Source organism: Xenopus tropicalis, chromosome 3 (assembly GCF_000004195.4).
Source record: "Xenopus tropicalis strain Nigerian chromosome 3, UCB_Xtro_10.0, whole genome shotgun sequence".
NCBI classification, from domain to species: Eukaryota; Metazoa; Chordata; class Amphibia; order Anura; family Pipidae; genus Xenopus; species Xenopus tropicalis.
In genome coordinates this window covers 142278875-142306526 of record NC_030679.2, presented here as the reverse complement: position 1 = coordinate 142306526, position 27652 = coordinate 142278875, and the positions used below count along the sequence as shown (strand labels likewise).

The following is a 27652-nucleotide window of genomic DNA, read 5'->3' as shown; positions in this document are numbered from 1 at the left end:
TATCTCCCCATAACCGTATGTTCTATATAAGCCTCTGGGCAGATTGCAAGCTTTGCTGCTTAGGGTTTGTTCCCTAATGAGGTTCGTACAGACTGTAAGCTCTGTGGGGCAGGATCCTTGCTCTATCACAGCAGGGGGCTATGGATCTCTGCCATTAAGGGATGAGCCAAATGTGGAACTGCCAACATCCCAGCCAGCACCTACACTGGGACATTCCCTTTCCCATTCTCTTTATATCTCACAGGCAGAGTGTAAGCTCATAGGAACAGCTCCCCTCAGCCGGCTTACCCCCTGGCAATGGGACTATTACACACTAACAGCTCAATATCTCAGTATGGCAGGGCTTCCTTCCCTCCATTAGGCTTACAACCCCAATATGGCTGCTGTTCGTCTCTGAGGCGATATAAATTACCCTCCAAATATATTTTTTCTTTCAACCCTATGACTTAACCTGGACCTCTGACGAAAAAAACATGTTTATCTTAATGAAATACCTTCTCTCCCTATAAATCACTGTACAGACCCGATACAAAGCGCTACTCCTGCCAAAGTTCCCTTCACATTTGCACTTAAACAACCGCACACGAAACAAATCCCAATCCTTCTCCGCCGGCTTGGAACCTGCTTATATACAACGGGAGCCTCTGTCGTCATCGATTGGGCGGGGCTCATAATTTCCAGCAGCTCTTCCCCAAGCCTAGCATAAAAAGCCATTGAGGACGCGTAACGGCCATTTTGGATATGGGCATAGTTTGCCTTTCTTTCCTGTCTTATGAAAACAGTTATATAATGTTAACTAGCAAACAAAATACGCAGCAATGTTGTTGGACTGAGTGTATTTAGATAAGAAAGGGCGGGGGGGGGGGGGTGGCAAATATACAATTAAATCATATTCATGTTGAACTTGCTGACTGAATTTGTAAATAAAAATACTGTGATCCGGTTTATAGCCTTTAGGCTTATGGTAACATGGGGGGCTTATTCTCTGTACTCACCTGTGGGAACATACAGAGCTACCAACCCCCACGCCTCCTTTTTTGTGTGGAGTTTTTGGCCTGAATGAGGCTTTTCTTCCTGTTTCCTGTTATTCAATTGTATTCTCCTATTATCTTTTTTTAAAAAAAAAAATCACCTTAAGTTTATGTCACATTGTTTGCGCAGTACCCAGGCGGTGACATCACCCAGAGCGTTTTTGGGGTTCAATTCGCCATTAGCGCCTGTGTGTGCCACCACTTCAGAAGGTGCGGCCCGGGGCGTTACGCCATTTCTGGGTATAGGCTCCAATTGTTGGTGCCGCGCTGGCACGCACCGCGCTGTGCCCCTTTTACCAACGCTTTGCAGTTGACAGCAGTGAAGATGAAGGGGCGGATTTATCAACATTTGGATTTTTTGTGGTTTTATAATTTGTTTAGAAACCAAGATAAAACTCATTTCCACAAACACTACACATTTCTAGTCATTTATTAAAAGGCTAAATGAAAAATCACAAACCAAATAAGACGTAAAAAAAATATTGGCAAAAAAACCCGTGACTTTTTCCTTTTGCAAAAATGAAGCAATAACCCCCCCCCCCCCCCGAAAACCTCTAAACCCACGAAGGCAAGAAAGATCCTCCAGTTGTAAACATGGCACCTGCCCGTCACTTCGACATGATCTCAGCAGCTTTTGATGGTGTATTTTTTTCTTTTGGATTTGTTGCATAATAAATGGAAACAAATTGTATTTTGTTTTATAAAACTGTATTTTTGCACAAAAAAATACAAATTGTGACTAAATTCCCCCCTTAAACTTGAGAATACACAGGGCTTTCTTGTCCTTTAAACTGATTGCCATGCAGTTTCCTCTTTGCACGTTACAATAAGATGAAATGAGGCCTAAAAAATGCCCCGTGCAGATCTTTATCTCCCTAATGATATAAGGGGCTACTTGTGCCCCCCTGTTATACACTAACTGCCCCCCAGCTGTGCCGGAGACTGGGATATAAATGGCCATCGGGTTAGAGCTCTCAGGGATATTTGCTGTCAGTATTGACAGGAAGGGTTGTTAGTACCGGCCACTCTTTGCATGGGAAAGTTTGGTGCCTTTTTAGTAATAAATACCAGCTTTAATTTATGTTTCTCACAATCAGGTTGGTAAAACACCAGCCACATGGTTCAAACCTACTGACATCGGCCCCTGAAGATAAAAACAAAGGAGATGAAGGAGTGATCAAAAGTGGAGTGAATGTGGCTTGTAAAGGCGGCCATAACGGGCCCAATGGGGCATATTTATTATAGTGTGTAAGCCATCACTGGCGAAGTTGCCCATAGCAACCGATTAGCTCTTGGCTTTTGGTTACTAACTTGTAGGTGACCATTCAAATCTAATTGCTGATTGGTTGCTATGAGCAACATGGCCGATGATATTGGCTTACACACTATAATAAATATGCCCTAGAGTGTATGGCAGGCAACACACGGTCTGGGCACCTTCCTATGGTTCTGGCCTTTCGTGCAAACAGCAGGGAGTTCTGGGTAGCTGCGGCTCTTCCCTTCCTCCCCTGCTGAGGCTCCGTGCCCTAGCAACAAGGGGCAGCGGCAGATAAACATTCATATCCATATCTGTGCCTGTATGGCCACATTAACACTTGGGTTGTGGGTTTACATGTACTATTTAAGTTCATATGCAATTGTGTACTGACCCTGTTGGGGCTGTTTAACCCCATTGTCTCCTTTCTGAATAACAGGGTGCAAAATAAGTAAACATTGTCCCCGCAGCACAGACACAGAGCCCATACTGTTACAGATATACAGATGGAAAGGCCCAAGAATCCCAGCAGTACTGAGAGCCCATACCTTCTCAGCAGTGCTTATACAGAGCCCTAGTCTCCCAGTAGTAACAATACAGAGCCCACATAATAGCTGTTAGCAGTCAGTAACCAATCAGTGACTTGAGGGGGGCCATATGGGACATAACTGCCAGTTAGTTTGTGAGCACGCAGGTCTGATTCAAATGCAAACTGACTGACAGTTATCTCCCATATGGCCCCCCCTCAAGTCACTGATTGGTTACTGGCCAAGCAGTTTTTGCAAACGATGAAGGACATTCATTATGACAGATTTGGAGTTATTAAGCTGAATTCTTTATGTTATAACCTCTATTTCACTTGGCCAGTCATTATTACGCCTGTATATAATGGTTTCCGGCTGAATATAAGAACTCTAATACGCAGCCTATTGGCTCAGGGATACGGACAACAGACGCAGTGGAAATAGAAATGATACATCTCGAAATTTACCTTTTGGGACCAGATTCAGTTCCATGAGAAAAGCCTGTCAAACAAGCACAGTCATGTCAAAAACATCACTATCATGTCAAAAAAGTCGCGGTTGCATCAAAAAAAGTTGCGCGCATCACAATTAACACGGTATCAGCATTTTGGGAATTTTTCTCTGTTTTGTGAATTATTTGGAGAAGAGAAAGGGACAGATTCACTCATCACTATTTATCAGTCTGACGACTTATAGACCAGATTCAATGTGAGGAAAAAACTTTTCTCCTAATTCAGTTCCAGTTTTTTCCCTCAGACTTCAGTAGAGCTTTTGGGGATAAGCACTGATGTTTATCTGAATTGAATTTCATCTCATATTGAATCTCGTTCATGATTATTCATGTGATAAACCATCTTCTCGTTAAGTTGAATCTGGCCCTACGTGTAACGAACAGGGAGTTTATATGTTTATCTCATTAAATTGTATTCGAGTGTATGGAAAACTGAAACTGAATTGGGAGATAAACTTTTCTCATCAAACTGGATCTGGCCCATAAGTTTTTACGTGATAAACCATAAAACAACGTTCTTTCATTGATTTGATTCTGGTCTTTTATGTTTTATTATTATATTTTTCAACTTTGATATCTTATCGGTTTTGCTAATCACTCAAGTGTAATTGTGCAATAAGCCCCACATCAGTGATAGTTCAAAGCCCCTGGTAGTTGGAATAGGTTTTCACTAATAAACCAGAAGCTCTTTAGATAGATAGGCTGCACGGCCTGATGTAACCTGACCCGGCTCTGGGGTGATGACATCACAATGAAACCTTGAGATAAGAGTTCCATTGTGACATCACAGCGAGCCGCTGACACAAGTAGGGATTATACCCGCGGGGAGCAGGGAGCGGCCAGACTGCTGATCTCCTGCAATCATGCAGCTGCTCGTCATCAGTCTCCTGATTTTATCCAATTTTCTAACAGTAAGTTCTTATTTATCTTTTATTGAGATGTTATATTGGAATAACATTATGTTTATATATTTATCTGGCAATTTACTGTTCTGCACGGATATTAAAGTGCCAGCTAATTATGTGTTTTCTTTGCTCTATACTAAATTTAACTATACATTTCTAATTTTTATATCTGTTGCCAAGGATATAAACTCCATATTGTATTCCCATGATACTATCTGTATGCGCCATATGTTATTATTAAATCCATTAAAGAGCCCCCTTTGCTTCTAAAGCTGACGCCACATTGGGCTCATTGCCCACTTATAGCCCATATCATTCTCCTGCGTTTAACAGTCTGTATAATGGGTCACAATTTGAAAAAAATAAAAATTTCATGAAACAAAATTCCGTAAAGAATATAGTTTGTTATTGATCCATGTCTTTTTAATATATATATAATATCTATCTCAATCTTTTCACTCTTTTGATCTTTGAAAGCCTTAGTTGCACAAGAGTTAAATATATCTTTTTTTCCCCCAGCAAAATGTTCTAAACAATCAACAAATCTATTCAACTGAAAATCAGACAATTAATAAGGATATTGTTAAAGAAGAAGAAACAATATCAGTTCTACAAAATGAAGATCCTCCGACAGTTCAAGAAGAACCAGTCCCGATACCAGAAAAAACACTAACTTTTGAAGTAAGTCCATATGTCTATAGTACAAAGTTATGTTTGATATCATCAGTTTTATCTCATGCGGAAATGTGTTTTTTGAAATGACAATGAAAGGTAAGTGTCCCACTGGTAATCTAACTGATCATTTGCTATTGCAGGAAATGCTGGCAGAACTTTCCTCTGTAGATGACAGTTTCAGCAAGAAGGAAGCGAAGCTGCTCAGAATGATGGAGTCTATAGAGAGGATTACAGCCAATGTGGAGGCTATTAGTGAAGAGGAACAGAAGAGAAGAGACGCTGAGGTAAGTTGGTTACTGTTTGTGCCGGCGATGGTCGTGCCTGACAGTTCTTGATATTGTTGATCTTGGGAAGTGATATTCCAACTGCTCTAGTAACTGTGTATCTTCTATTGCAGCGTCTCCTGTCTCGTACCACTTCTTCAGAGGGACAAATAGAAAGCTTTCTGAACAGCATGAAAGTTGACAAGGTAAGTTAGATGCTTTATTTGTAGGAATAAATGACCTGCTCGCCTGTGTGTTATGGAATGTTCTAATGACTCTGTTTCTTTTGTTCCAGAGTAAAATCTCCTCATACATGTTCTACCTATTGCTATTACTGCTGGGTGCTTTGAGCTTCTCCCTGTATCTGAATAGAAAGTTGGGAAAGAAGCTGAACAAGGATGTTCCCCATGCCAGAGAAGAGAAGCAAAGTGTAGGAATTCAGACTTACTTCCAAAAGGTCCGTGCACCCCCAGTGGTCCAGGATCTTTTGATGGAGGAAAGTGAGGATGAATATGCTTCAGAGGATATTTCTGATGGTTCTTTCTCCATACCAGAAGCCAAGAAAACCAAAAAGAAAAGGTTTGGCTTCAATGTGCGCAAATGTTTCTGCCACTGTATAAAATGGAGAAACAAGAAGAGAAGCAAAACTATTGATTCTGAGAAAGAGAATGAGACGTCAGATGAAGGTGAAGATCTTTTAGCCACGAGGCCCAAAAAGAAACGTTTTGGGCTTAATGTGCGAAAAAGTTTCTTCCGTTGTTTAAAACGGAGAAACAAGAAGAAAAAGAAAAGTCTAACCTTGCCCGACCTTGAGACATCTGAGGCGAGTGAGGGAAACCTGGATGAGAGTTTGGATGTAACTGAGGAAAGTTATGAAGAAACATCCAGTGTAAGCACTGAAATAACCGACGATACATCGTATGAAACAGTAGAAAGTGAGCCCATAAATATAACGGCAGGGAGAAAGAAGAAGCGAGGCTTTAACATTCTTCTTTGCTGTAAGGAATGTAAAACCTTGGGCTCTGAAACCAGAGAAACCACCAAGGGGAAAAAGAAACGCCTCGGGCTTAAACTTAGGAAATGTTTCTACTGCTATAAACTAGCAAGGAACAAGGGAAGTCATAGAAATAAGAAACGGTTATGGCAATGGCGCCAACCGTCAGATGGAGAAGAGGAAAGTCTCTATGAGACGCCTGATGAGGTCTCCATTGCAAGCAATGAAACAACAGATGGGACTTCCTATGAGACTATAGAGAGTGATGAGTCCGTGTATGTACTAGCCAGGGAAAAGAAGCACAGAGGCTTTAGAATTCTTTACTGGAAGGAAAAACATAAAGAGGAAAAAGCTAAGAGGGACAAAAAGAAACCATTAGGATTTAAAGTTGGCAAATACTTCCACCGCCGGTCTTAAAAAACTCAACAATAGAGGAAAAAGAAGAGAAAATGAAGACATAAAGTAAAAAGAACTCAGTCAGAGGTGGCAGAATGATCCCCAGGGGGGAGGGAAGGGACCACCAGTGACAGGAGGCAGGAGGACATGGAAGGAAGGATGGAGTCACTGGTGGGAGGAGTCATCCCTGTTAGAGGGAGTGGGATGACCCCTGGGGTCATTCAGAGGTGGAAAAGAACTACTAGTGACACTCACTCACACACGTTACCCTACTGCACTCAGGTCGCCTCTGGGTGCCGGCCATCAAGGTTCCTTGAATCACAGTATAGAAGAAAAATGCAGCAACTTCCGGATCTAATCCCATAAAAGTATTATTTATTGGTATATAATAAAAAAGTATTGACTTGAGCAGCACTTGCCTGATATGGTTCGTGTGTCCCCACCCTTAATCATAGGTATGCAGCAGTCAGAGCAATACACAAACAGCGCCCTCTGGTGTATAGAATATATAATATACACACTCAGAATTATCTTAAAAATATCTATAGTTAAATACAGTGAATGTTACACAATGGTACAATACACAAGAGCAGACTCTCTCTTGGGTCAAAATAAAGTAAAGAGACTATATCCATTTGTATAAAATGAAGTTACAATAGACAAGTGATATCATATCTGGTATTCAAACCTGAAGGAATATGGTATTTAATGTAAAAATACAAAATGCCTCATGTGTATTCAATGGACATATAGTATCTCTCTTTCTAATCGGGGTGAAGACTTTTTCAACTACCTTCACCCCAAAAGTTCTACCTGCTCAAGCTGCACAATGTCTCCCTATGGGGGATGTAAGATCTTTATGTACAATAGCATACACATTCCCATGCACCCTTTCCTCAATGGGGAGCTGTGCGGCCCACGTATTGCTTTCTGCAGCCAAAACCTTCTAATAAATATATCACCCGCTTGGTATTACAATTACAGTATTCTCTATTACTGTAGGTCTTGCCTGTTACATTGGATTTCAGTTCTGGACCCACCCAACTGACCCAACATGCCCTACAGTGGGAGGAGCCACACCTATAGGTGCCATTTTGTCACATTATTTGCTTTGGGGGAACCGACTGAACTTGGCGCAAGTCTGTTAGCAAGAGTGGGGGCTTTCCTGGACATTTCCATTTATTATATGTCAAAATTGCTTTATTTATTGTCATTATACAACACCGGAAGGCATTTCTTAACAATACTGCAAATCTGATAATATTGCAAACTGAGGTCTTTGGCAAAAAATATAATAGGTTTATTACTTGGACTTTTTCTACCTTTTGTATTACCTGATAATAATAATGAGGCACGGTCCTGTCCAGTGGTTTTAATTGGGCTTCTTGCACTGTAAATAACGTCTATCCGTTATGACTAAATAATTATTGGTCCCTACTTCCCTTGGTCCCGAGCATTCTGGATAATGGGTCCTATACCTGTATTATCATATTTTACCAATAGGGGGCACTTTATTCACTATATATTATAAGGAACTCCTCGGGGACTTATAATATCCCTATATGTTACAATAGGGGGTACTTTATTCACTATATATTATAAGGAACTCCTCGGGGGCTTATAATATCCCTATATGTTACAATAGGGGGTACTTTATTCACTATATATTATAAGGAACTCCTCGGGGGCTTATAATATCCCTATATGTTACAATAGGGGGCACTTTATTCACTATATATTATAAGGAACTCCTCAGTGACTTATAATATCCCTATATGTTACAATAGGGGGCACTTTATTCACTATATATTATAAGGAACTCCTCGGGGACTTATAATATCCCTATATGTTACAATACGGGGCATTTTTTTCACTATATATTATAAGGAACCCCTCGGGGGCTTATAATATCCCTATATGTTACAATAGGGGGCACTTTATTCACTATATATTATAAGGAACTCCTCGGGGGCTTATAATATCCCTATATGTTACAATAGGGGGCACTTTATTCACTATATATTATAAGGAACTCCTCGGGGGCTTATAATATCCCTATATGTTACAATAGGGGGCACTTTATTCACTATATATTATAAGGAACTCCTCTGGGACTTATAATATCCCTATATGTTACAATAGGGGGCACTTTATTCACTATATATTATAAGGAACTCCTCGGGGGCTTATAATATCCCTATATGTTACAACAGGGGGCACTTTATTCACTATATATTATAAGGAACTCCTCTGGGACTTATAATATCCCTATATGTTACAATAGGGGGTACTTTATTCACTATATATTATAAGGAACTCCTCGGGGACTTATAATATCCCTATATGTTACAATAGGGGGCACTTTATTCACTATATATTATAAGGAACTCCTCAGTGACTTATAATATCCCTATATGTTACAATAGGGGGCACTTTATTCACTATATATTATAAGGAACTCCTCGGGGACTTATAATATCCCTATATGTTACAATAGGGGGTACTTTATTCACTATATATTATAAGGAACCCCTCGGGGGCTTATAATATCCCTATATGTTACAATAGGGGGCACTTTATTCACTATATATTATAAGGAACCCCTCGGAGGCTTATAATATCCCTATATGTTACAATAGGGGGTACTTTATTCACTATATATTATAAGGAACTCCTCGGGGCTTATAATATCCCTATATGTTACAATAGGGGGCACTTTATTCACTATATATTATAAGGAACCCCTCGGAGGCTTATAATATCCCTATATGTTACAATAGGGGGCACTTTATTCACTATATATTATAAGGAACCCCTCGGAGGCTTATAATATCCCTATATGTTACAATAGGGGGCACTTTATTCACTATATATTATAAGGAACCCCTCGGAGGCTTATAATATCCCTATATGTTACAATAGGGGGCACTTTATTCACTATATATTATAAGGAACCCCTCGGAGGAACTCCTCGGAGGCTTATAATATCCCTATATGTTACAATAGGGGGTACTTTATTCACTATATATTATAAGGAACCCCTCGGAGGCTTATAATATCCCTATATGTTACAATAGGGGGTACTTTATTCACTATATATTATAAGGAACCCCTCGGAGGCTTATAATATCCCTATATGTTACAATAGGGGGTACTTTATTCACTATATATTATAAGGAACTCCTCGGAGGCTTATAATATCCCTATATGTTACAATAGGGGGCACCTTATTCACTATATATTATAAGGAACCCCTCAGGGACTTATAATATCCCTATATGTTACAATAGGGGGTACTTTATTCACTATATATTATAAGGAACTCCTCTGTGGCTTATAATATCCCTATATGTTACAATAGGGGGTACTTTATTCACTATATATTATAAGGGACTCCTCGGAGGCTTATAATATCCCTATATGTTACAATAGGGGGTACTTTATTCACTATATATTATAAGGAACTCCTCGGAGGCTTATAATATCCCTATATGTTACAATAGGGGGCACTTTATTCACTATATATTATAAGGAACTCCTCGGGGGCTTATAATATCCCTATATGTTACAATAGGGGGCACTTTATTCACTATATATTATAAGGAACTCCTCGGGGGCTTATAATATCCCTATATGTTACAATAGGGGGTACTTTATTCACTATATATTATAAGGAACCCCTCGGAGGCTTATAATATCCCTATATGTTACAATAGGGGGTACTTTATTCACTATATATTATAAGGAACTCCTCGGGGACTTATAATATCCCTATATGTTACAATAGGGGGTACTTTATTCACTATATATTATAAGGAACCCCTCGGGGACTTATAATATCCCTATATGTTACAATAGGGGGTACTTTATTCACTATATATTATAAGGAACCCCTCGGGGACTTATAATATCCCTATATGTTACAATAGGGGGTACTTTATTCACTATATATTATAAGGAACTCCTCGGGGACTTATAATATCCCTATGTTACAATAGGGGGTACTTTATTCACTATATATTATAAGGAACCCCTCGGGGACTTATAATATCCCTATATGTTACAATAGGGGGCACTTTATTCACTATATATTATAAGGAACTCCTCGGGGGCTTATAATATCCCTATATGTTACAATAGGGGGCACTTTATTCACTATATATTATAAGGAACTCCTCTGGGACTTAAAATATCCCTATATGTTACAATAGGGGGCACTTTATTCACTATATATTATAAGGAACTCCTCGGGGGCTTATAATATCCCTATATGTTACAACAGGGGGCACTTTATTCACTATATATTATAAGGAACTCCTCTGGGACTTATAATATCCCTATATGTTACAATAGGGGGTACTTTATTCACTATATATTATAAGGAACTCCTCGGGGGCTTATAATATCCCTATATGTTACAATAGGGGGCACTTTATTCACTATATATTATAAGGAACTCCTCAGTGACTTATAATATCCCTATATGTTACAATAGGGGGCACTTTATTCACTATATATTATAAGGAACTCCTCGGGGACTTATAATATCCCTATATGTTACAATAGGGGGCACTTTATTCACTATATATTATAAGGAACCCCTCGGGGGCTTATAATATCCCTATATGTTACAATAGGGGGCACTTTATTCACTATATATTATAAGGAACCCCTCGGAGGCTTATAATATCCCTATATGTTACAATAGGGGGTACTTTATTCACTATATATTATAAGGAACTCCTCGGGGGCTTATAATATCCCTATATGTTACAATAGGGGGCACTTTATTCACTATATATTATAAGGAACTCCTCGGGGGCTTATAATATCCCTATATGTTACAATAGGGGGTACTTTATTCACTATATATTATAAGGAACTCCTCGGGGCTTATAATATCCCTATATGTTACAATAGGGGGCACTTTATTCACTATATATTATAAGGAACTCCTCGGGGACTTATAATATCCCTATATGTTACAATAGGGGGCACTTTATTCACTATATATTATAAGGAACCCCTCGGAGGCTTATAATATCCCTATATGTTACAATAGGGGGCACTTTATTCACTATATATTATAAGGAACCCCTCGGAGGCTTATAATATCCCTATATGTTACAATAGGGGGCACTTTATTCACTATATATTATAAGGAACCCCTCGGAGGCTTATAATATCCCTATATGTTACAATAGAGGGCACTTTAATCACTATATATTATAAGGAACCCCTCGGGGACTTATAATATCCCTATATGTTACAATAGGGGGTACTTTATTCACTATATATTATAAGGAACCCCTCGGGGACTTATAATATCCCTATATGTTACAATAGGGGGTACTTTATTCACTATATATTATAAGGAACTCCTCGGGGACTTATAATATCCCTATGTTACAATAGGGGGTACTTTATTCACTATATATTATAAGGAACCCCTCGGGGACTTATAATATCCCTATATGTTACAATAGGGGGCACTTTATTCACTATATATTATAAGGAACTCCTCGGGGACTTATAATATCCCTATGTTACAATAGGGGGTACTTTATTCACTATATATTATAAGGAACCCCTCGGGGACTTATAATATCCCTATATGTTACAATAGGGGGCACTTTATTCACTATATATTATAAGGAACTCCTCGGGGACTTATAATATCCCTATGTTACAATAGGGGGTACTTTATTCACTATATATTATAAGGAACCCCTCGGGGACTTATAATATCCCTATATGTTACAATAGGGGGCACTTTATTCACTATATATTATAAGGAACCCCTCAGGGACTTATAATATCCCTATATGTTACAATAGGGGGTACTTTATTCACTATATATTATAAGGAACTCCTCGGGGGCTTATAATATCCCTATATGTTACAATAGGGGGCACTTTATTCACTATATATTATAAGGAACTCCTCTGGGGCTTATAATATCCCTATATGTTACAATAGGGGGCACTTTATTCACTATATATTATAAGGAACTCCTCTGGGGCTTATAATATCCCTATATGTTACAACAGGGGGCACTTTATTCACTATATATTATAAGGAACTCCTCGGGGGCTTATAATATCCCTATATGTTACAATAGGGGGTACTTTATTCACTATATATTATAAGGAACTCCTCGGGGACTTATAATATCCCTATATGTTACAATAGGGGGCACTTTATTCACTATATATTATAAGGAACTCCTCTGGGGCTTATAATATCCCTATATGTTACAATAGGGGGTACTTTATTCACTATATATTATAAGGAACTCCTCTGTGACTTATAATATCCCTATATGTTATAGGGATTATATGTGTCTTCGGAGGGGGGTGGAAAAATGGGCGGGGCATATGCAGGACGATTCTCAAAATAACGGCAGGGTACAACCTTACTTAAACATACTACCCACCAGCCTTGGTAGCCCTTACCCCAGAGACACCTATAGCGCGAAACAAGGCCTAGAAAAAGGCTTCAAAAACGCCTGCTAAGCTGGAGAAATATGGCCGCCAATCTGTACAAGGTGATGGCCGCTGCGCTCATCCACACTGGCCTAATGGCACCGGCTCAGAGCCTAAATCTCTGCTTCAGACAGAGCCAACTCTAAAGGTGGCCATACACTAGGGATACACTGAATCCAGGATTTGGTTCGGGATTCGGCCTTTTTCGGCAGGATTCGGCATGTGCTAATTAGGATTCGGTTCAGTATTCGGCCAAATCCTTTACGAAGGATTTGACCGAATCCAAAAAAGTGGATTTGGTGCATCCCTACCATACACGCACGGATTTTATCATACGAAACCTAGTTTTATATGATATTCGGTGCGTGTATGGTGGGTCAACGAGACAACCGATATCGCAAAAGCTTTGGATATCGTCAATTGGGCAGGATGAAAGATTTTGCTCAGGCGCCGTTGAAGGCCCACGCGCATAATCTATGTTCAGGGCTGAATCGTCAGGAGGAGGGAGAATCCCTATTGTTTCTACCTCCGTATCTGACGATTTAGCTCTGAACGTCTGTGAAGGGAACAAAGGATCTTTCCTACGACCAATTGTTGATAGATAGATAGATGGACAGAAGGATAGATAGATGGATAATAGATCAATAGGTAGATGGATAGATAGATAGAGATGATAGATAGATAGATAGATGATAGATAGATGATAGATAGATGATGGATAGATAGATGATAGATAGATAGATGATAGATAGATAGATAGATGATAGATAGATAGATAGATAGATGATCGATAGATAATAGATAGATGATCGATAGATAATAGATAGATAGATGATAGATAGATAGATGATCGATAGATAGATGATAGATGATAGATAGATGATCGATAGATAGATGATAGATAGATAGATAGATAGATAAATCAGTGTGTATAGCTCACAAATTGGTTTTATGAAAAATGAAAGCAAAGGAAACCAGTCCAATAGTGTAAATGAAATACTGGCAGAGGGGCAGCCAATACCGGTGGATGATCATTCTGCATTTTATTACTATTATTATTATTAACATTTATTTATAAAGCGCCAACATATCCCGCAGCGCTGTACAATAAGTGGGTTTCATACATTGGACATACAGAGTAACATATAAAGCAATCAATAACCGATACAGGAGGGGAAGCCCTGCCCAAAAGAGCTTACACTCTACAACAAAAGAGCTTACTATCTACATATTACATTTACTATAATTAATTCCCACACTAACAGGTTCATGAGTGACAGTAAGATAAAGGTTAGGAAACTGGTGGAAATTGTTCAGAATCTACGACCTAGAGCGGCAGAAAGGCATTTAGAAATGATGAAAATCAAGGGGCTAATTGCTACACAATGTAAGACTAATCCTCATAAAATCATTAACTGTATAAAAAAAAAAAAAAAGAAGGGTTAACTTTGGGAGTAGGAAATGAACCTCGGGGAAATATATCTCCCTTCAAACTGTTTTCCCCCTTTAGCAGTTCACAGTATATATACACCCTTATCGGGGGGGATAGTGGTTATAGAGATAATGAACTCTGTTTAAACAGACCCCTCTCTTCTCCTAGTCCCAGATGGAACTCATTATACAGAGGTCTTATCTCTATAACCGATCTATATAACTGGCAATTTGATTAACTATTCCTTCTGAAGCAGAAGAATAAGATGAAGTCTTTATTTATATTCAACATAAAACATGGAAACACAATTTACAAAATGAAGCAGCTGATAAAAGGTGCCCGGAGGAAATCTGAAAGGGGTCCAAATCGGCTTCAGTTGGGGCAGCCAGCAATCAAGAGGTTGTCAGACAAATCTTCAAATACATCACAGATATCATAGTTCTCACGTCGCTGACAGTCCCTCTCATTGGGCCACCACTCAATCCATGTATCTTTGCCGATGATATAGGAATATCTGCAGAACAATAACCAATGGTGCCATCAGCCACCATTTTGTCATTTGGAAATGCAAGGACTGGGTTGGGGTGTGTGTCCGGGTTTTAATCCGGTGCTCCATGCAAAGAGCAGCTACATGGGACACATGGGACATTACACACTACCAGGCAGGATATAAAATCAATAGGTTGGCGATGCTCATTACCAGTGTCGGACTGGGTTGTCCGGGGTATTCCAGGGCCCCCACCCCAGTCACGCACCCAATTTCCAGTGAGTCGTGTTGTCTTCCTTGCAGCCACCCCTGCGCATACGTGGAGGCATGCATACCGCATCACCCTACTTTTATTTGGGGCTGGGTGGAATGCACAATCTCCAGGCAGGGAGTGGACCTGGGCCAGCAGGACCCACAAGGCCCGAGGCCCATCGGTGCCCTTCTGGCCCATTCTGGCCCTGCCCACTTCTACCCTAGGGAAAACCCATTTTACAGGAAATTCAACATCAATAGGGGCTTTATTCTTGCTGAGTGACCCAACTTTCAGAACCCCCCTACAGAGGGTTCACTTGCTTCGGATACCAGGAAGTAGGGAGAAATGTCAGTGCTACTGGCTGTGGGCCACCAAAATCCAGTTTTCTGGTGAATTTTTGGCTGCTTGAACCTGATACAGGGTCGGACTGGGGGGTGAAGGGCCCACCTGGGCTCCCGCCCTAGCTGGGCGTGTCCCCTAACCCCCCCCGCAGGAGCCCCCCTCGCCAGGCCTCTCACTCGACATCCTTCCCCGAGCGCGTAAATTTGACGCGTCAGGGGAGGAGCGGTCGGGAGGGGGAGCGCCGACAAGGGTCAGGTCTGGGCCAGTCCGACCCTGACCTGATACTTCTCAGCGCTCAGCTACAGCCCTACCCGGCTTCTTATTGAACAAATGATGTCCACGTGACACTTAGGGGCAGATTTATTCTATGTCTACTATGTCTATATCCACTTGCTGTAATAATTAAAATACATGTTGACTAGTTTCATCCTTCAAGACATTACTTACCCATCAGGCTGTTTCCAAAGGTCCCCGGTGATACCCCAGATCAGGTAATCTTTGCCGACCTTCAGATCCAAAGCTTTCCGACATTTGATGTGACTGATGAAGTTACGTTCCTCGTCTGCACCAACCTGATCTGTACCTGGAGGAACATGGGAAGGATATTGGAGTCCTTAGAGAACATCTGCTGAAATATGGGCACTCAAATGATTGGCTTTGGCAGGGTCAGACTGGGCCGGGGAAAACCGGGATAAAAACCCGGTGGGCTTGGGCCCTTGTGGGACCCGGTGGCCTAGACCTGATCCTTGTTGCCGCTTTCCCTGGACACCGATGCCCTCCCCTGATGCTTTGGGTGGGTGCCCCTGCAGGGGGTTGGGGGGGACCGGCAGGGGATGAGGGGGACATGGCTGGCAAGGGCACCTTGAGGGGTGCAGCCCCGGTGGGCCCTGCACCCACCAGTCTGACCCTGGGCTTAGTTGCTGGGCAAAGCTAGGGCACCATCAGAGGCATTTTCATGAGAATCAAGCAAAGGGGGGGCAATAAGAATCCCCACCCCCCAGAAAGACACTATCAAACTTTCCTGGACTGGGTGGTTTATTTTTACTGAAAACACTACGGGGGGCATTTCCTAAGGTTTGATTATCTTTCCACAATTCATACTTTTTGCACCAAAATATGTTTTTGTTGCAAAAAACAAGTTTTATTATGCGACAAAACCATTTCTTATTTATGAGACAAATCCAAAAGCCGAAATACTCCGTCTAAAACCTGTTCAGATCATGTAGAAGCCAAAGGCAGACGTTCCTTTCACAACTGAAAGATCTTTCTTTGCTTCGTGGTTTTAGAGGTTTTCAGTGATTTTTGATGCTGCGATTGTGCGGCAATACACATCGCGCATCTTTTTTCCATTTGTGCTTTTTCAATTCGGATCTTTTAGCATGAAATTTGTGGAAATGAGTTTGCCCGGGGTTTCAATAACCACAAAAATGAGAATGTTGATAAATGGGCCCCTATATACTGGCCAGTAATTGTGTGAATTATAGGGTTCCCCTTTATTGCCTCAGTACATAGTGAGCCCAACTTCTGATTTAATCATCACCCCCACTTTACTGAGCTGAAAACCTGCCATTGGCTCACCTGCTTTAATCACTGATATAACTGTCAGCACATAGTTGTCGTAGCTCTCACGGTACTGAACCTCCTTGACAGAAGCCTTGTACACTGTGGGTGAAAAGTAAAAAAATAAATTGCTGGCAACCGTATTACATGAACTCTTCCTTTATACTCATACATGAATAGAAGCAGCGGCATAACTAGTGTGCGCCGGGCCCCCCTGCAAAAAACTCTTTGGAGGGGCCCAGTGCACAGCTCTCCATACCGGCTCCACCACCCACTCCCTGCCTGCATCGTCTTCCCTCCCCAGCTGCTCTACTACTTGCAAGCAGGGAGGGAAGACTTTACGAATATAGAGGAAGCAGATCCAACGGTCTGCCCCCCCCCCCCCGTTCCTTGGGCCCCTCCGTGGAGTCTGCTTTCTGCCATTGAACACAAGCTTAAGTGAAAAAATGGCCGATACTCAATTGCTATTATTATTGCCTATACACTCCCTATATACTGTGTAACACCAATGTGCTGCTCCAGGCTTCTCTAAAGAATCTTGCCCAAGGTGCCAAGTTTAGGGCAATAGGGGAGGCCAAGGGGGCCATGAATTGTCCCCCGCAGTTGATGGCCCGGGGAACGTGGAGGCCAACTGACCATGAACCTCTCTCAGGTTTTTCTTCCCATTTGATACAGTTTGGATTAGTACATTGACTCTCTATGTGAACTTGATTTGTGTTTGTGCATTAGTGCTACAAAACTACTATGCACTCTTAATTGTTCCAAACCAGTCTGGATTCATTAGTGGATGGGGCTTGCTGTTTCGCTTTATTAGAGGCCCCATTGGGTCTGAGCATGCAGCAGCTTATCCAATAAAGTAGGCACAGCCATCAGAATTGGCCCCTGGCACTTTTATAGAGGAACACACAAAGCTGCAAGTGAATTTGTAAACAACTGAGAATATTTATGTTCATAGTTCATAACCCAAACAAGGCTAAATATACCAATACCAATGTCTAATGGAAAGCTCTAAGCACTTGCTACATGTCACATGGAGGTCCACACCTCTCTGCTTTTCTCTACATTCTGTAACAGAACTAATTCTCACCGTAATCCACACCCGGGGCGCAGCCCATATCCATTCTCTCTCTGGCTGTCACTTCATCCTTAATTTGCTTCTGCAAGAAACAGTTCTCTGTAAGGAGGGGAGAGAGAGAATTTGGGGTGAGACAGTTAAACACAGATGGAGGGAATAAACCAAACCCCATTGTTACTGTGGGACTGAGTACATTTATATAACAGGGATCTGTGTAGGAATAGGGACAGCATTGCTTTTCTTTGCTTTTTTTTAATAAAGTCTGTGTGGTGGGAATGTAATTCCCAGTTTGCTGTCTCTTGCTGACATTCTATACAGTCATTCTTCCCACCGTTGTGCCATTCATTCCACACTGACTTTTTTCTTGAACCCGCCAGCCATTACTCAAATTCTACACGTCTCTTCCTTCCACTCTGTCTCCTGAAACCTAATTTACTCCCCATCCGGCAATGGCTTTTGCATTCTACTTGATTTCTATACCATATGCTTTACTGAAGAGCTCTGCTCCAGAGTAACCCCCATGTACATATTGTCAGTAGTGCACCAATTCCCTTTTGTTGGTACTGAACTACCGTTGGGGTCCACACTGTGCCTATTTTCTACACGTCTCTTCTTTCCACTCTGTCTCCATCTTCTTTTTGTTCTTTTCCGGCCTGGTATATTCTCTCTATAGCTTTTATCTTCTGCTCTCTTCTTTTGGGGCATTTTCTTTCCATGTTCTCTTTTCATTGGTTTCCCCTGTGCTATTATTGCTTTCTCTGCTCATACTCCACCCTTTCCTTCTCATTTCCTCTCCTGAAACCTAATTTACTACCCATTCGGCAATGGCTTTTGCATTCTACTTGATTTCTATACCATATGCTTTACTGAAGAGCTCTGCTCCAGAGTAACCCCCATGTACATATTGTCAGTAGTGCACCAATTCCCTTTTGTTGGTACTGAACTACCGTTGGGGTCCACACTGTGCCTATTTTCTACACGTCTCTTCTTTCCACTCTGTCTCCATCTTCTTTTTGTTCTTTTCCGGCCTGGTATATTCTCTCTATAGCTTTTATCTTCTGCTCTCTTCTTTTGGGGCATTTTCTTTCCATGTTCTCTTTTCATTGGTTTCCCCTGTGCTATTATTGCTTTCTCTGCTCATACTCCACCCTTTCCTTCTCATTTCCTCTCCTGAAACCTAATTTACTACCCATTCGGCAATGGCTTTTGCATTCTACTTGATTTCTATACCATATGCTTTACTGAAGAGCTCTGCTCCAGAGTAACCCCCATGTACATATTGTCAGTAGTGCACCAATTCTTTTGTTGGTACTTGGCTACCGTTGGGGTCACACAAACTTGGAGCAGATCAGGGTCAGACTAGGCTGGGGGACACCGGGAAGAAACCCAACGAGCTTTAGCCCTTGTGGGCCCGTCGACAAAGTCCCGCTCCCCGCTCACTCTCTGGCTCCATTTTCCCCCAATTATGCCAATAAATGAGAAACAGACCATATAAGTTCTGACTTACCCTCTGCACAGCGACATACGTCCCCCTGGCATAACTTGCCAAACAGAGCACTGCTCTCCTCAGTGTGGTAAAATTTTGTGCAGCGGTTCTCTATCACAGAAGAACAAGAAATAAAATAGAAATCAAATTAGATAGATCTTTGTGTTCGTAACTACAAATATTGTTAGTCAAGCGGTCTGAAGTGGCTGTATGGCTTTTGGGGGTCAAGTGTTCTGTTTGGCCTCTACAGGAGCTTGGCTATCCTTGGGGTAGACATCTTGAGGGACTGGCAGGCCCGGATTTGTAGGAAGACCACAAAGGTCAGGGGACTAGGGCGGTGCGATGTAAGGTGGCTTAAGGTCCCCATACACAGGCCGATTCTAGCTGCCGATATGGGTCCCTTAGACCGATTCGGCAGCTAATCGGCCCGTGAATGGGCACTACCGACGGGCCTGCCCGACCGATATCTGGCCTGAAATCGGGCAGGTTAGAAAATCTAGTTTGATAGGGGACCACATCGGCTCATTGATGTGGTCCCCGGACCGACTTTGCCTATACCCGTCGTTATAATTCTATCATTTGGCCTCAGGACCAGACGATCGAATTAGCCTGGATTCTCCCGATATCGGCCACCTGTAGGTGGGGGATATCGGGAGAAGATCCGCTCGCTTGGCGACATGGCCAAACAAGCGGATGTGAAGGTGTATTGGGACCTTTAGGGGTATACCAACTATAAATCTGGGGTTGGGGACTGGACAAAACCCAAACAATGGAATACTGAATGTACTTACAGTAAATAAGAAGGGTAACATTTAGCATTCCTCTAGATTTCCCCCTTTAGCTGCAACCTTCTTAGCTCAGTGTAATGATAGAAGAAAATAAACCTCCTTACCGGGAGTATAATAGTCATACACTGTCACAGAAGCAGGTTGAACGAGACCCACCACAAAATACTGGTGAGCGTAAAACTTCACACATTCTGGCTCCGTGTGGGAGATCTGAAATATGAATTGAATATGAATGGAGAGAAAGTAAATAGTCTGAGGTTCAGAGCAGGGTCAGCCATTAGTTGGGGCAAAGCCACAAAAATAGACTTGTCCTGTCCAGCCTATCTCCCTTCAGATCTTGTTGTACTTTTCCTACCCCCCCTTTAAAACAGAGAACTAGTGAAGACTGAATTCTATAAAAATAGAAAAGAAAGAGCAAAGAACTAAAGAAATAATGGCTGGAGATTTAATATTTTAAGCAGACGGGGGAATTAACCAGATGAAAGATCTGAGAAGATCATCTTGAAGGATATTTAGCGTATGGAGTAGAATATGGAGTAGAGTTGCCTTGAGGTGGGACAGTTGTACAGACCTGAGAGCAGTTGGAACTTACCTTATCTAAATAGAGAATAATGGTTCCCCTCTCAGTTGCTCCTTTGTTGATTTCATACTTGGAGATGTATTTGTCCGCTCCTTTCATTAGCTGTGGGTAACAGTAAGTCAGTATTGCCATGGGTCATGGGCAGGCAGGAGAGATACCTATCAGTAATGGCTCACAGGCCCCAGTAATGGCTCACAGGCCCCAGTAATGGCTCACAGGCCCCAGTAATGGCTCACAGGCCTCAGTAATGGCTCACAGGCCTCAGTAATGGCTCACAGGCCCCAGTAATGGCTCACAGGCCCCAGTAATGGCTCACAGGCCCCAGTAATGGCTCACAGGCCCCAGTAATCACAGTTCATATTTATCTTAAGACTTTCCGCAATTCAATTCTGCTGTTAAGATGATGCCCCATATATATGGTACCTTATTAACGGAGTCAGTATCAGGAGAGAAGCCAGTCATCATTGAGATATCCATGATGGACATGGTGGCATCAGAATCTTTGAGATATCTGGTGAGAAAGGAGTTTGTGAGAAAGTTATAAAATGCCTTTGTTCACAGGAGATCCACATGTTTTAGCTGCAACAGTTGGGGATCCCTAACAAAAGAGATGCCAAATAAGGGCTGTGATTGGCTATTTGGTAGCCCCATATGGGTTGCTAGCCTTGCAGGAGGCTCTGCTTGGAATAAAACTGTCTCTGTTCCAAAATTTGCCTCCAAGTCAAAAGCTTAAAATTGGGCACCTACTTGGAGGCCACAGGGAGCAACTTTAAAGGGGGTGGTGAGCAACATGTTGCCCCCGAGCCACTGGTTGGGGATCACTATGTTAGGGGAATCAGAATGAGAATTTACTTAAGCACAAGGGAAGCTCAGCATTATTTTTCTTATCTCTAATAGTCCTATATAGAAAGGGAATGTATACAAATGGCACCATGTTTTTTCCCAACATGGCCCGGTAACCTGCTGTATGTGATAATGTCCATTTAAAAGTTAATAAAATGGTACTGACTCTTTGGGGCGAAGTAATGATATGAAATCACAATCAAGAACCTGAAGGTTCAGAGGGGCAATGCCCATCATGGTTATAATCATCTTAAGGGTAAGAACCCTGGGGCCAAACGATCAAATTATATTGGCGGCAATGGGGCAGTCGGTTCGGGGACCGCATCAGCGAGCCGATGTGGTCCCCGATCCGACAGAATTTTCTAATCATCTTAAGGGTAAGAACCCAGGGAACAGTTGAGTTGCCCGCGATAGATCTCTGCAGACGACAGACCACTCCTAAATGTCCCCATACACGGGCAGATCCACTCGCTTGGCGATGTCGCCAAGTGAGCGGATCTTCACCCGAAAAAATATAATTCGATCGTTTGGCCCTGGGGCCAAACAATTGAATTATATTGGCGGCAATGGGGCAGTTGGTTCGGGCACCGCATCAACGAGCCGGTGTGGTCCCTGATCCGACTGAATTTTCTAACCTGGCCAATCGATATCTGCCCAATTTCAGGCCAGGTATCGGTCGGGTAGGCCCCTCGTTTCTGCCCCTACATGGGCTGATAAGCTGCCGAATTGGTCCAAGAGACCCATATCGGCAGCTACTATCGGCCCTTAAAAGGCTTTTCACTGGCGACAATAGGAGTCGGCGGTGGAAAGCCCTTCCCAACGATTCGGTAATCAGAAGTCGCGTGAAGTTTCCTCCTGCAGGCAACTTCACGTGACTTCGGAAAAAGAAGCAATGCGAAGGGCTTTCCACCGGCGACCCCTATTGTTGCCAATGGAAAGCCTTTTTGGAGAGGTTTGTAAGGACATGAAGTAGGTGACGGCAACCATGTGAAATTAGGGTTCAGAGTCATTTAGAACAACTGGACATGTATTCCATACAGACCTTGCACAGACTTCCACAGACACTATGGCCACAACACCATCAGGGAGCTTCACTGTTTGAAGAAAATGAAAATGGCTGAACACAAAGAACAATAATGACCCTTCACAACAACATGGTGGGCAATTACGACAACAGGATATGGAACATTTTGATAATTGCTGCTTGCAAACCTATTGGGTCTCCTGCCGCAGCTTGAGAGTCCTAGCGTTATGCTGATACACCCGTAGTGAAGCCATCAGAGCGGCTGAGATACAGTCATGTGTTTTTTAGAAACATCATAAAGTAACAGAAAGTGAAATACAACCAAATTGACTCACTGTTCTTCTCTTCCTCCACTTTCACAGAGAGATTAAAGTTGTTACATTCCATTTGCTTCTCCGTTTCCAGACTGTGAAACACTGACACTACCTGCGCAGGAAATGACATCACAGAGCCATGCTGACATCATTACTTTCACAATGGAATATGCCACAATCTGCAAGTTGTAATGATATCCCCCCTCCCTTCCCCCCCAGCAGCCGATCAGCAGAACAATGGGAAGGGAGCAAGATAGCAGCTCCCAGTAGGTATCAGAATAGCACTCAATAGTAAGAAATCCAAGTCCGGCTTGGGACTCCTCCAGTTACATGGGAGTAGGAGAAATAATAGGTTAGCTGAAAGCAGCTCTAATGAGTAGCGCTAGCTGAAAGCTCAGACTCAGGCACACTTTACTGCTGCGCTGCAAGTTGGAGTGATATCCCCCCCCCTCACCCCCAGCAGCCGATCAGCAGAACAATGGGAAGGGAGCAAGATAGCAGCTCCCAGTAGGTATCAGAATAGCACTCAATAGTAAGAAATCCAAGTCCGGCTTGGGACTCCTCCAGTTACATGGGAGTAGGAGAAATAATAGGTTAGCTGAAAGCAGCTCTAATGAGTAGCGCTAGCTGAAAGCTCAGACTCAGGCACACTTTACTGCTGCGCTGCAAGTTGGAGTGATATCCCCCCCCCTCACCCCCAGCAGCCGATCAGCAGAACAATGGGAAGGGAGCAAGATAGCAGCTCCCAGTAGGTATCAGAATAGCACTCAATAGTAAGAAATCCAAGTCCGGCTTGGGACTCCTCCAGTTACATGGGAGTAGGAGAAACAATAGGTTAGCTGAAAGCAGTTCTAATGAGTAGCGCTGGCTGAAAGCTCAGACTCAGGCACACTTTACTGCTGCGCTGCAAGTTGGAGTGATATCCCCCCCCTCACCCCCAGCAGCCGATCAGCAGAACAATGGGAAGGGAGCAAGATAGCAGCTCCCAGTAGGTATCAGAATAGCACTCAATAGTAAGAAATCCAAGTCCGGCTTGGGACTCCTCCAGTTACATGGGAGTAGGAGAAATAATAGGTTATCTGAAAGCAGTTCTAATGTGTAGCGCTGGCTGAAAGCTCAGACTCAGGCACACTTTACTGCTGCGCTGCAAGTTGGAGTGATATCTCCCCCCTCACCCCCAGCAGCCGATCAGCAGAACAATGGGAAGGGAGCAAGATAGCAGCTCCCAGTAGGTATCAGAATAGCACTCAATAGTTAGAAATCCAAGTCCGGCTTGGGACTCCTCCAGTTACATGGGAGTAGGAGAAACAATAGGTTAGCTGAAAGCAGGCTCCTTCAGAAAGCTCAGGCACAAGATGCAAGATGGGGAAGGGCGCAACTTGACTTTTTTCTGCCTGCTGCAGGAGTCCTATCAAGTCTGATACCCCCCTGGTAGTTCCCAAGTAAAAATGTAGATGCTATAGGTCGCCAGTCATTCATGCAGATGATGGGCTGTTCCATGTGGTGCATTAGGGGAGCTGAGCATTTGATTGGGTGGCTAGGCGAGGAGTCAGGTTTGGCTTAGAGGTAATAATTGATCATACAGCTTATTAGCTAGATTAGATATGATCAAGGATATAAAGTAACATGCAGGTATTTCAGATCAGGTTGTACTCACTGTCAGAAGAGCTTGTCCTTTGCCTTTTGCTTTAACAACAAAGTCTTTATTTATCTTGGTCTGCAAAATAAACGAGTATCTATGAGACACACTGATGTACTTAGTTACATAGTTACATAGGGTTGAAAAAAGACCAGTGTCCATCAAGTTCAACCCATCCAAGTAAACCCAGCACACCTAACCCACACCTACCAATCTATACACTTACATACATAAACTATAAATACAACCACTAGTACTTGGCTCCCCAATACTCACACAGCGGCACAAGTAGGTCATAAAGTGAATAGGCGATGCTGAGAGCTCCATCTCGGGGTCTGCATGACTGATTTATGAATACAGAAGTCAAGGCAAATGCCTTGGCCCAAAACCCTCACACAGGAACCTTGGAATGTTCTAGCTGCCTATGAATATATTGTATTCATATCCAGATATACCAACTTGGGGTCTTCCGTCAACTCATTTAGTAGATGTATTTCTAAAGCCAACATGGCTTCCTATCAAGTGAGACTTGGGCTTCACGATCCTAGTATGCCCAGGACCCACCCTCCATCTATGCTGTAGAATGGTCTGTAACAGAGGTCCCCGACCTTTTTTACTTGAGAACCACACACAAAAGTTGTTGGTGAGCCACACAAGCATGAAAGGTCTTTGGGGATGCCACATAAGGGCTGTGATTGGTTTTTCGGTAGCCCCATGTGGACTACTGGCCTCCAGGATGCTCTGCTAGGAGTAAAACTGTGTTTCTATGCTTCCAAAAGTTGTCTTCGAGCCAGAGATTTAAAAATGGGCACCTACTGGGAGCAACATCAAAGGGGTTGGTGAGCAGCACATTGCCCCCGAGCCACTGGTTGGAGATCACTAGTCTACAAGCTTTTCGGTAAAGGTGACTCCAACCCTTCCATACATACCTCGGTGGAACGCGCCAGTATTGCATTCTCAAGATCGATTCGGACATTTATGGGGTCTTGTTTCTCAGGGAGGTAGAGGGATACGTCCAGGTCCAAGTCATCGATTCTTGGCACATCTATCTGATACTGAGCCAGAGCTTGGAACATTATAATGGTAGCCTGGAACAAGTGCAAAATACCCACCATCATAATGAGCAGCAGAGTAATAGCCTCGAATAGATGCATTACGCAGATAAAGTATAGCTACACAATGAACTGGAAGGCATCGCTTACTTGTGTGGAGTTGAAAACTGCCCCATAATATCTCTTCTCATTTAGCCAACGCACTATGGCACCGGTTGGATCGTGCTGCTTCATTTTAAGGAGGGTCAGAAGAGCGTATGATGTGGCCTCCAGGCTGATAAACAATGAATCTGGTTCATTCCAGTGGGTCTTGTCTAAATAACAAAAGAACAAATAAGTATTTTCTGTACAAAGTTAAAAAGAATATAAAACAATAGTGGCCTTTGAACAATGACAAAACCTTTGTTATGTTTAGAAATACAGCAGATTCCATAAGCAGGCATAAGTACCCACCTCTGTAATTACACTTAATAACCTCTAAACCGGGCGAAAAAATTCACTCATCATTGCTCCATTGTGCCTTAGGTTTCTATATATATGCTTTATAATGTTTTATCTTTGTCCTTCCATAGTGCTGTCATCACTTTATAAGTATAGCAAAAAAGGGAAAGTTGTGCTCAACTTTTAAACCATTAGGCGGGGGTGCAATGAGGTTGTGACCCGGTCTGGCCTACACTCACTCACCCCCGGTCTGGCCTGTCCTACACTCACTCACCCCCGGTCTGGCCTGTCCTACACTCACTCACCCCCAGTCTGGCCTACACTCACTCACCCCCGGTCTGGCCTGTCCTACACTCACTCACCCCCGGTCTGGCCTGTCCTACACTCACTCACCCCCGGTCTGGCCTGTCCTACACTCACTCACCCCCGGCCTGGCCAGTCCTACACTCACTCACCCCCGGTCTGGCCTACACTCACTCACCCCCGGTCTGGCCTACACTCACTCACCCCCGGCCTGGCCTGTCCTACACTCACTTACCCCCAGTCTGGCCAGTCCTACACTCACTCACCCCCGGTCTGGCCTGTCCTACACTCACTCACCCCCAGTCTGGCCTACACTCACTCACCCCCGGTCTGGCCAGTCCTACACTCACTCACCCCCGGTCTGGCCAGTCCTACACTCACTCAACCCCGGTCTGGCCTACACTCACTCACCCCCGGTCTGGCCTACACTCACCCCCAGTCTGGCCAGTCCTACACTCACTCACCCCCGGTCTGGCCAGTCCTACACTCACTCACCCCCGGTCTGGCCTGTCCTACACTCACTCACCCCCGGTCTGGCCAGTCCTACACTCACTTACCCCCAGTCTGTCCTACACTCACTTTTATCTGATTCATTAAGAATGCTACTGCTTCATTATACATTTAACTAAGGGATTGAGCTTTACCTGCAACTTGCTTGCTTTCAAGGTTAAAACCCCCAAATAGCTGCCCTTTTATTGGCTCCACTGGGATCACATGACTGTAGCTGGGAAGAGTGGGAGTTACAACATGGAGCTGCTTCTGTATAAACTATAGCAAAAAAGGGAAAGTTGTGCTCAACCACTACATTTTAAACCATTAGGCAGGGTTCAGCGAGGCTGTGACCACAATCTTTGACGTAGTTGGCCAGCTTGTATATATTACAATATAAGGACAAACAGTTCCTGTTTTGCCTAAAGGGGAGGGCATTGCTTGGCAGCTTAATGCACAGAATGGGTTAATGCCCTATGTATATTGATAATGGGGGGGCAGAGGG

The 27652-nt window shown here is 42.9% G+C and overlaps 1 protein-coding gene and 1 long non-coding RNA gene across 2 annotated transcripts in view; one reads left to right on the top strand and one right to left on the bottom strand.

The window, feature by feature from the left end:
• The first annotated feature begins 4754 nt into the window (after positions 1 to 4754).
• LOC116409519 lies at positions 4755 to 5372 on the top strand. Its single transcript, XR_004221885.1, has 3 exons — positions 4755 to 4907; positions 5042 to 5185; positions 5299 to 5372. It is a non-coding gene; the product is annotated as an uncharacterized LOC116409519 (long non-coding RNA).
• An 8685-nt stretch (positions 5373 to 14057) lies between these two features.
• LOC100491968 (complement C3) overlaps positions 14058 to 27652 on the bottom strand; it is a 55408-nt gene continuing 41813 nt past the window's right edge. The window contains exons 30-42 of the mRNA XM_031899489.1: positions 26065 to 26228; positions 25792 to 25950; positions 24881 to 24940; positions 23245 to 23335; positions 22928 to 22979; positions 21466 to 21553; positions 21055 to 21144; positions 20567 to 20672; positions 19696 to 19785; positions 18201 to 18287; positions 17132 to 17215; positions 16001 to 16136; positions 14058 to 14985 (exon numbers count right to left, since the gene is read on the bottom strand). Of these exons, the coding sequence (XP_031755349.1) occupies positions 14844 to 14985; positions 16001 to 16136; positions 17132 to 17215; positions 18201 to 18287; positions 19696 to 19785; positions 20567 to 20672; positions 21055 to 21144; positions 21466 to 21553; positions 22928 to 22979; positions 23245 to 23335; positions 24881 to 24940; positions 25792 to 25950; positions 26065 to 26228 (1349 nt within the window). The 3' untranslated portion in view covers positions 14058 to 14843. The remainder of the gene's footprint in view (positions 14986 to 16000; positions 16137 to 17131; positions 17216 to 18200; positions 18288 to 19695; positions 19786 to 20566; positions 20673 to 21054; positions 21145 to 21465; positions 21554 to 22927; positions 22980 to 23244; positions 23336 to 24880; positions 24941 to 25791; positions 25951 to 26064; positions 26229 to 27652) is intronic.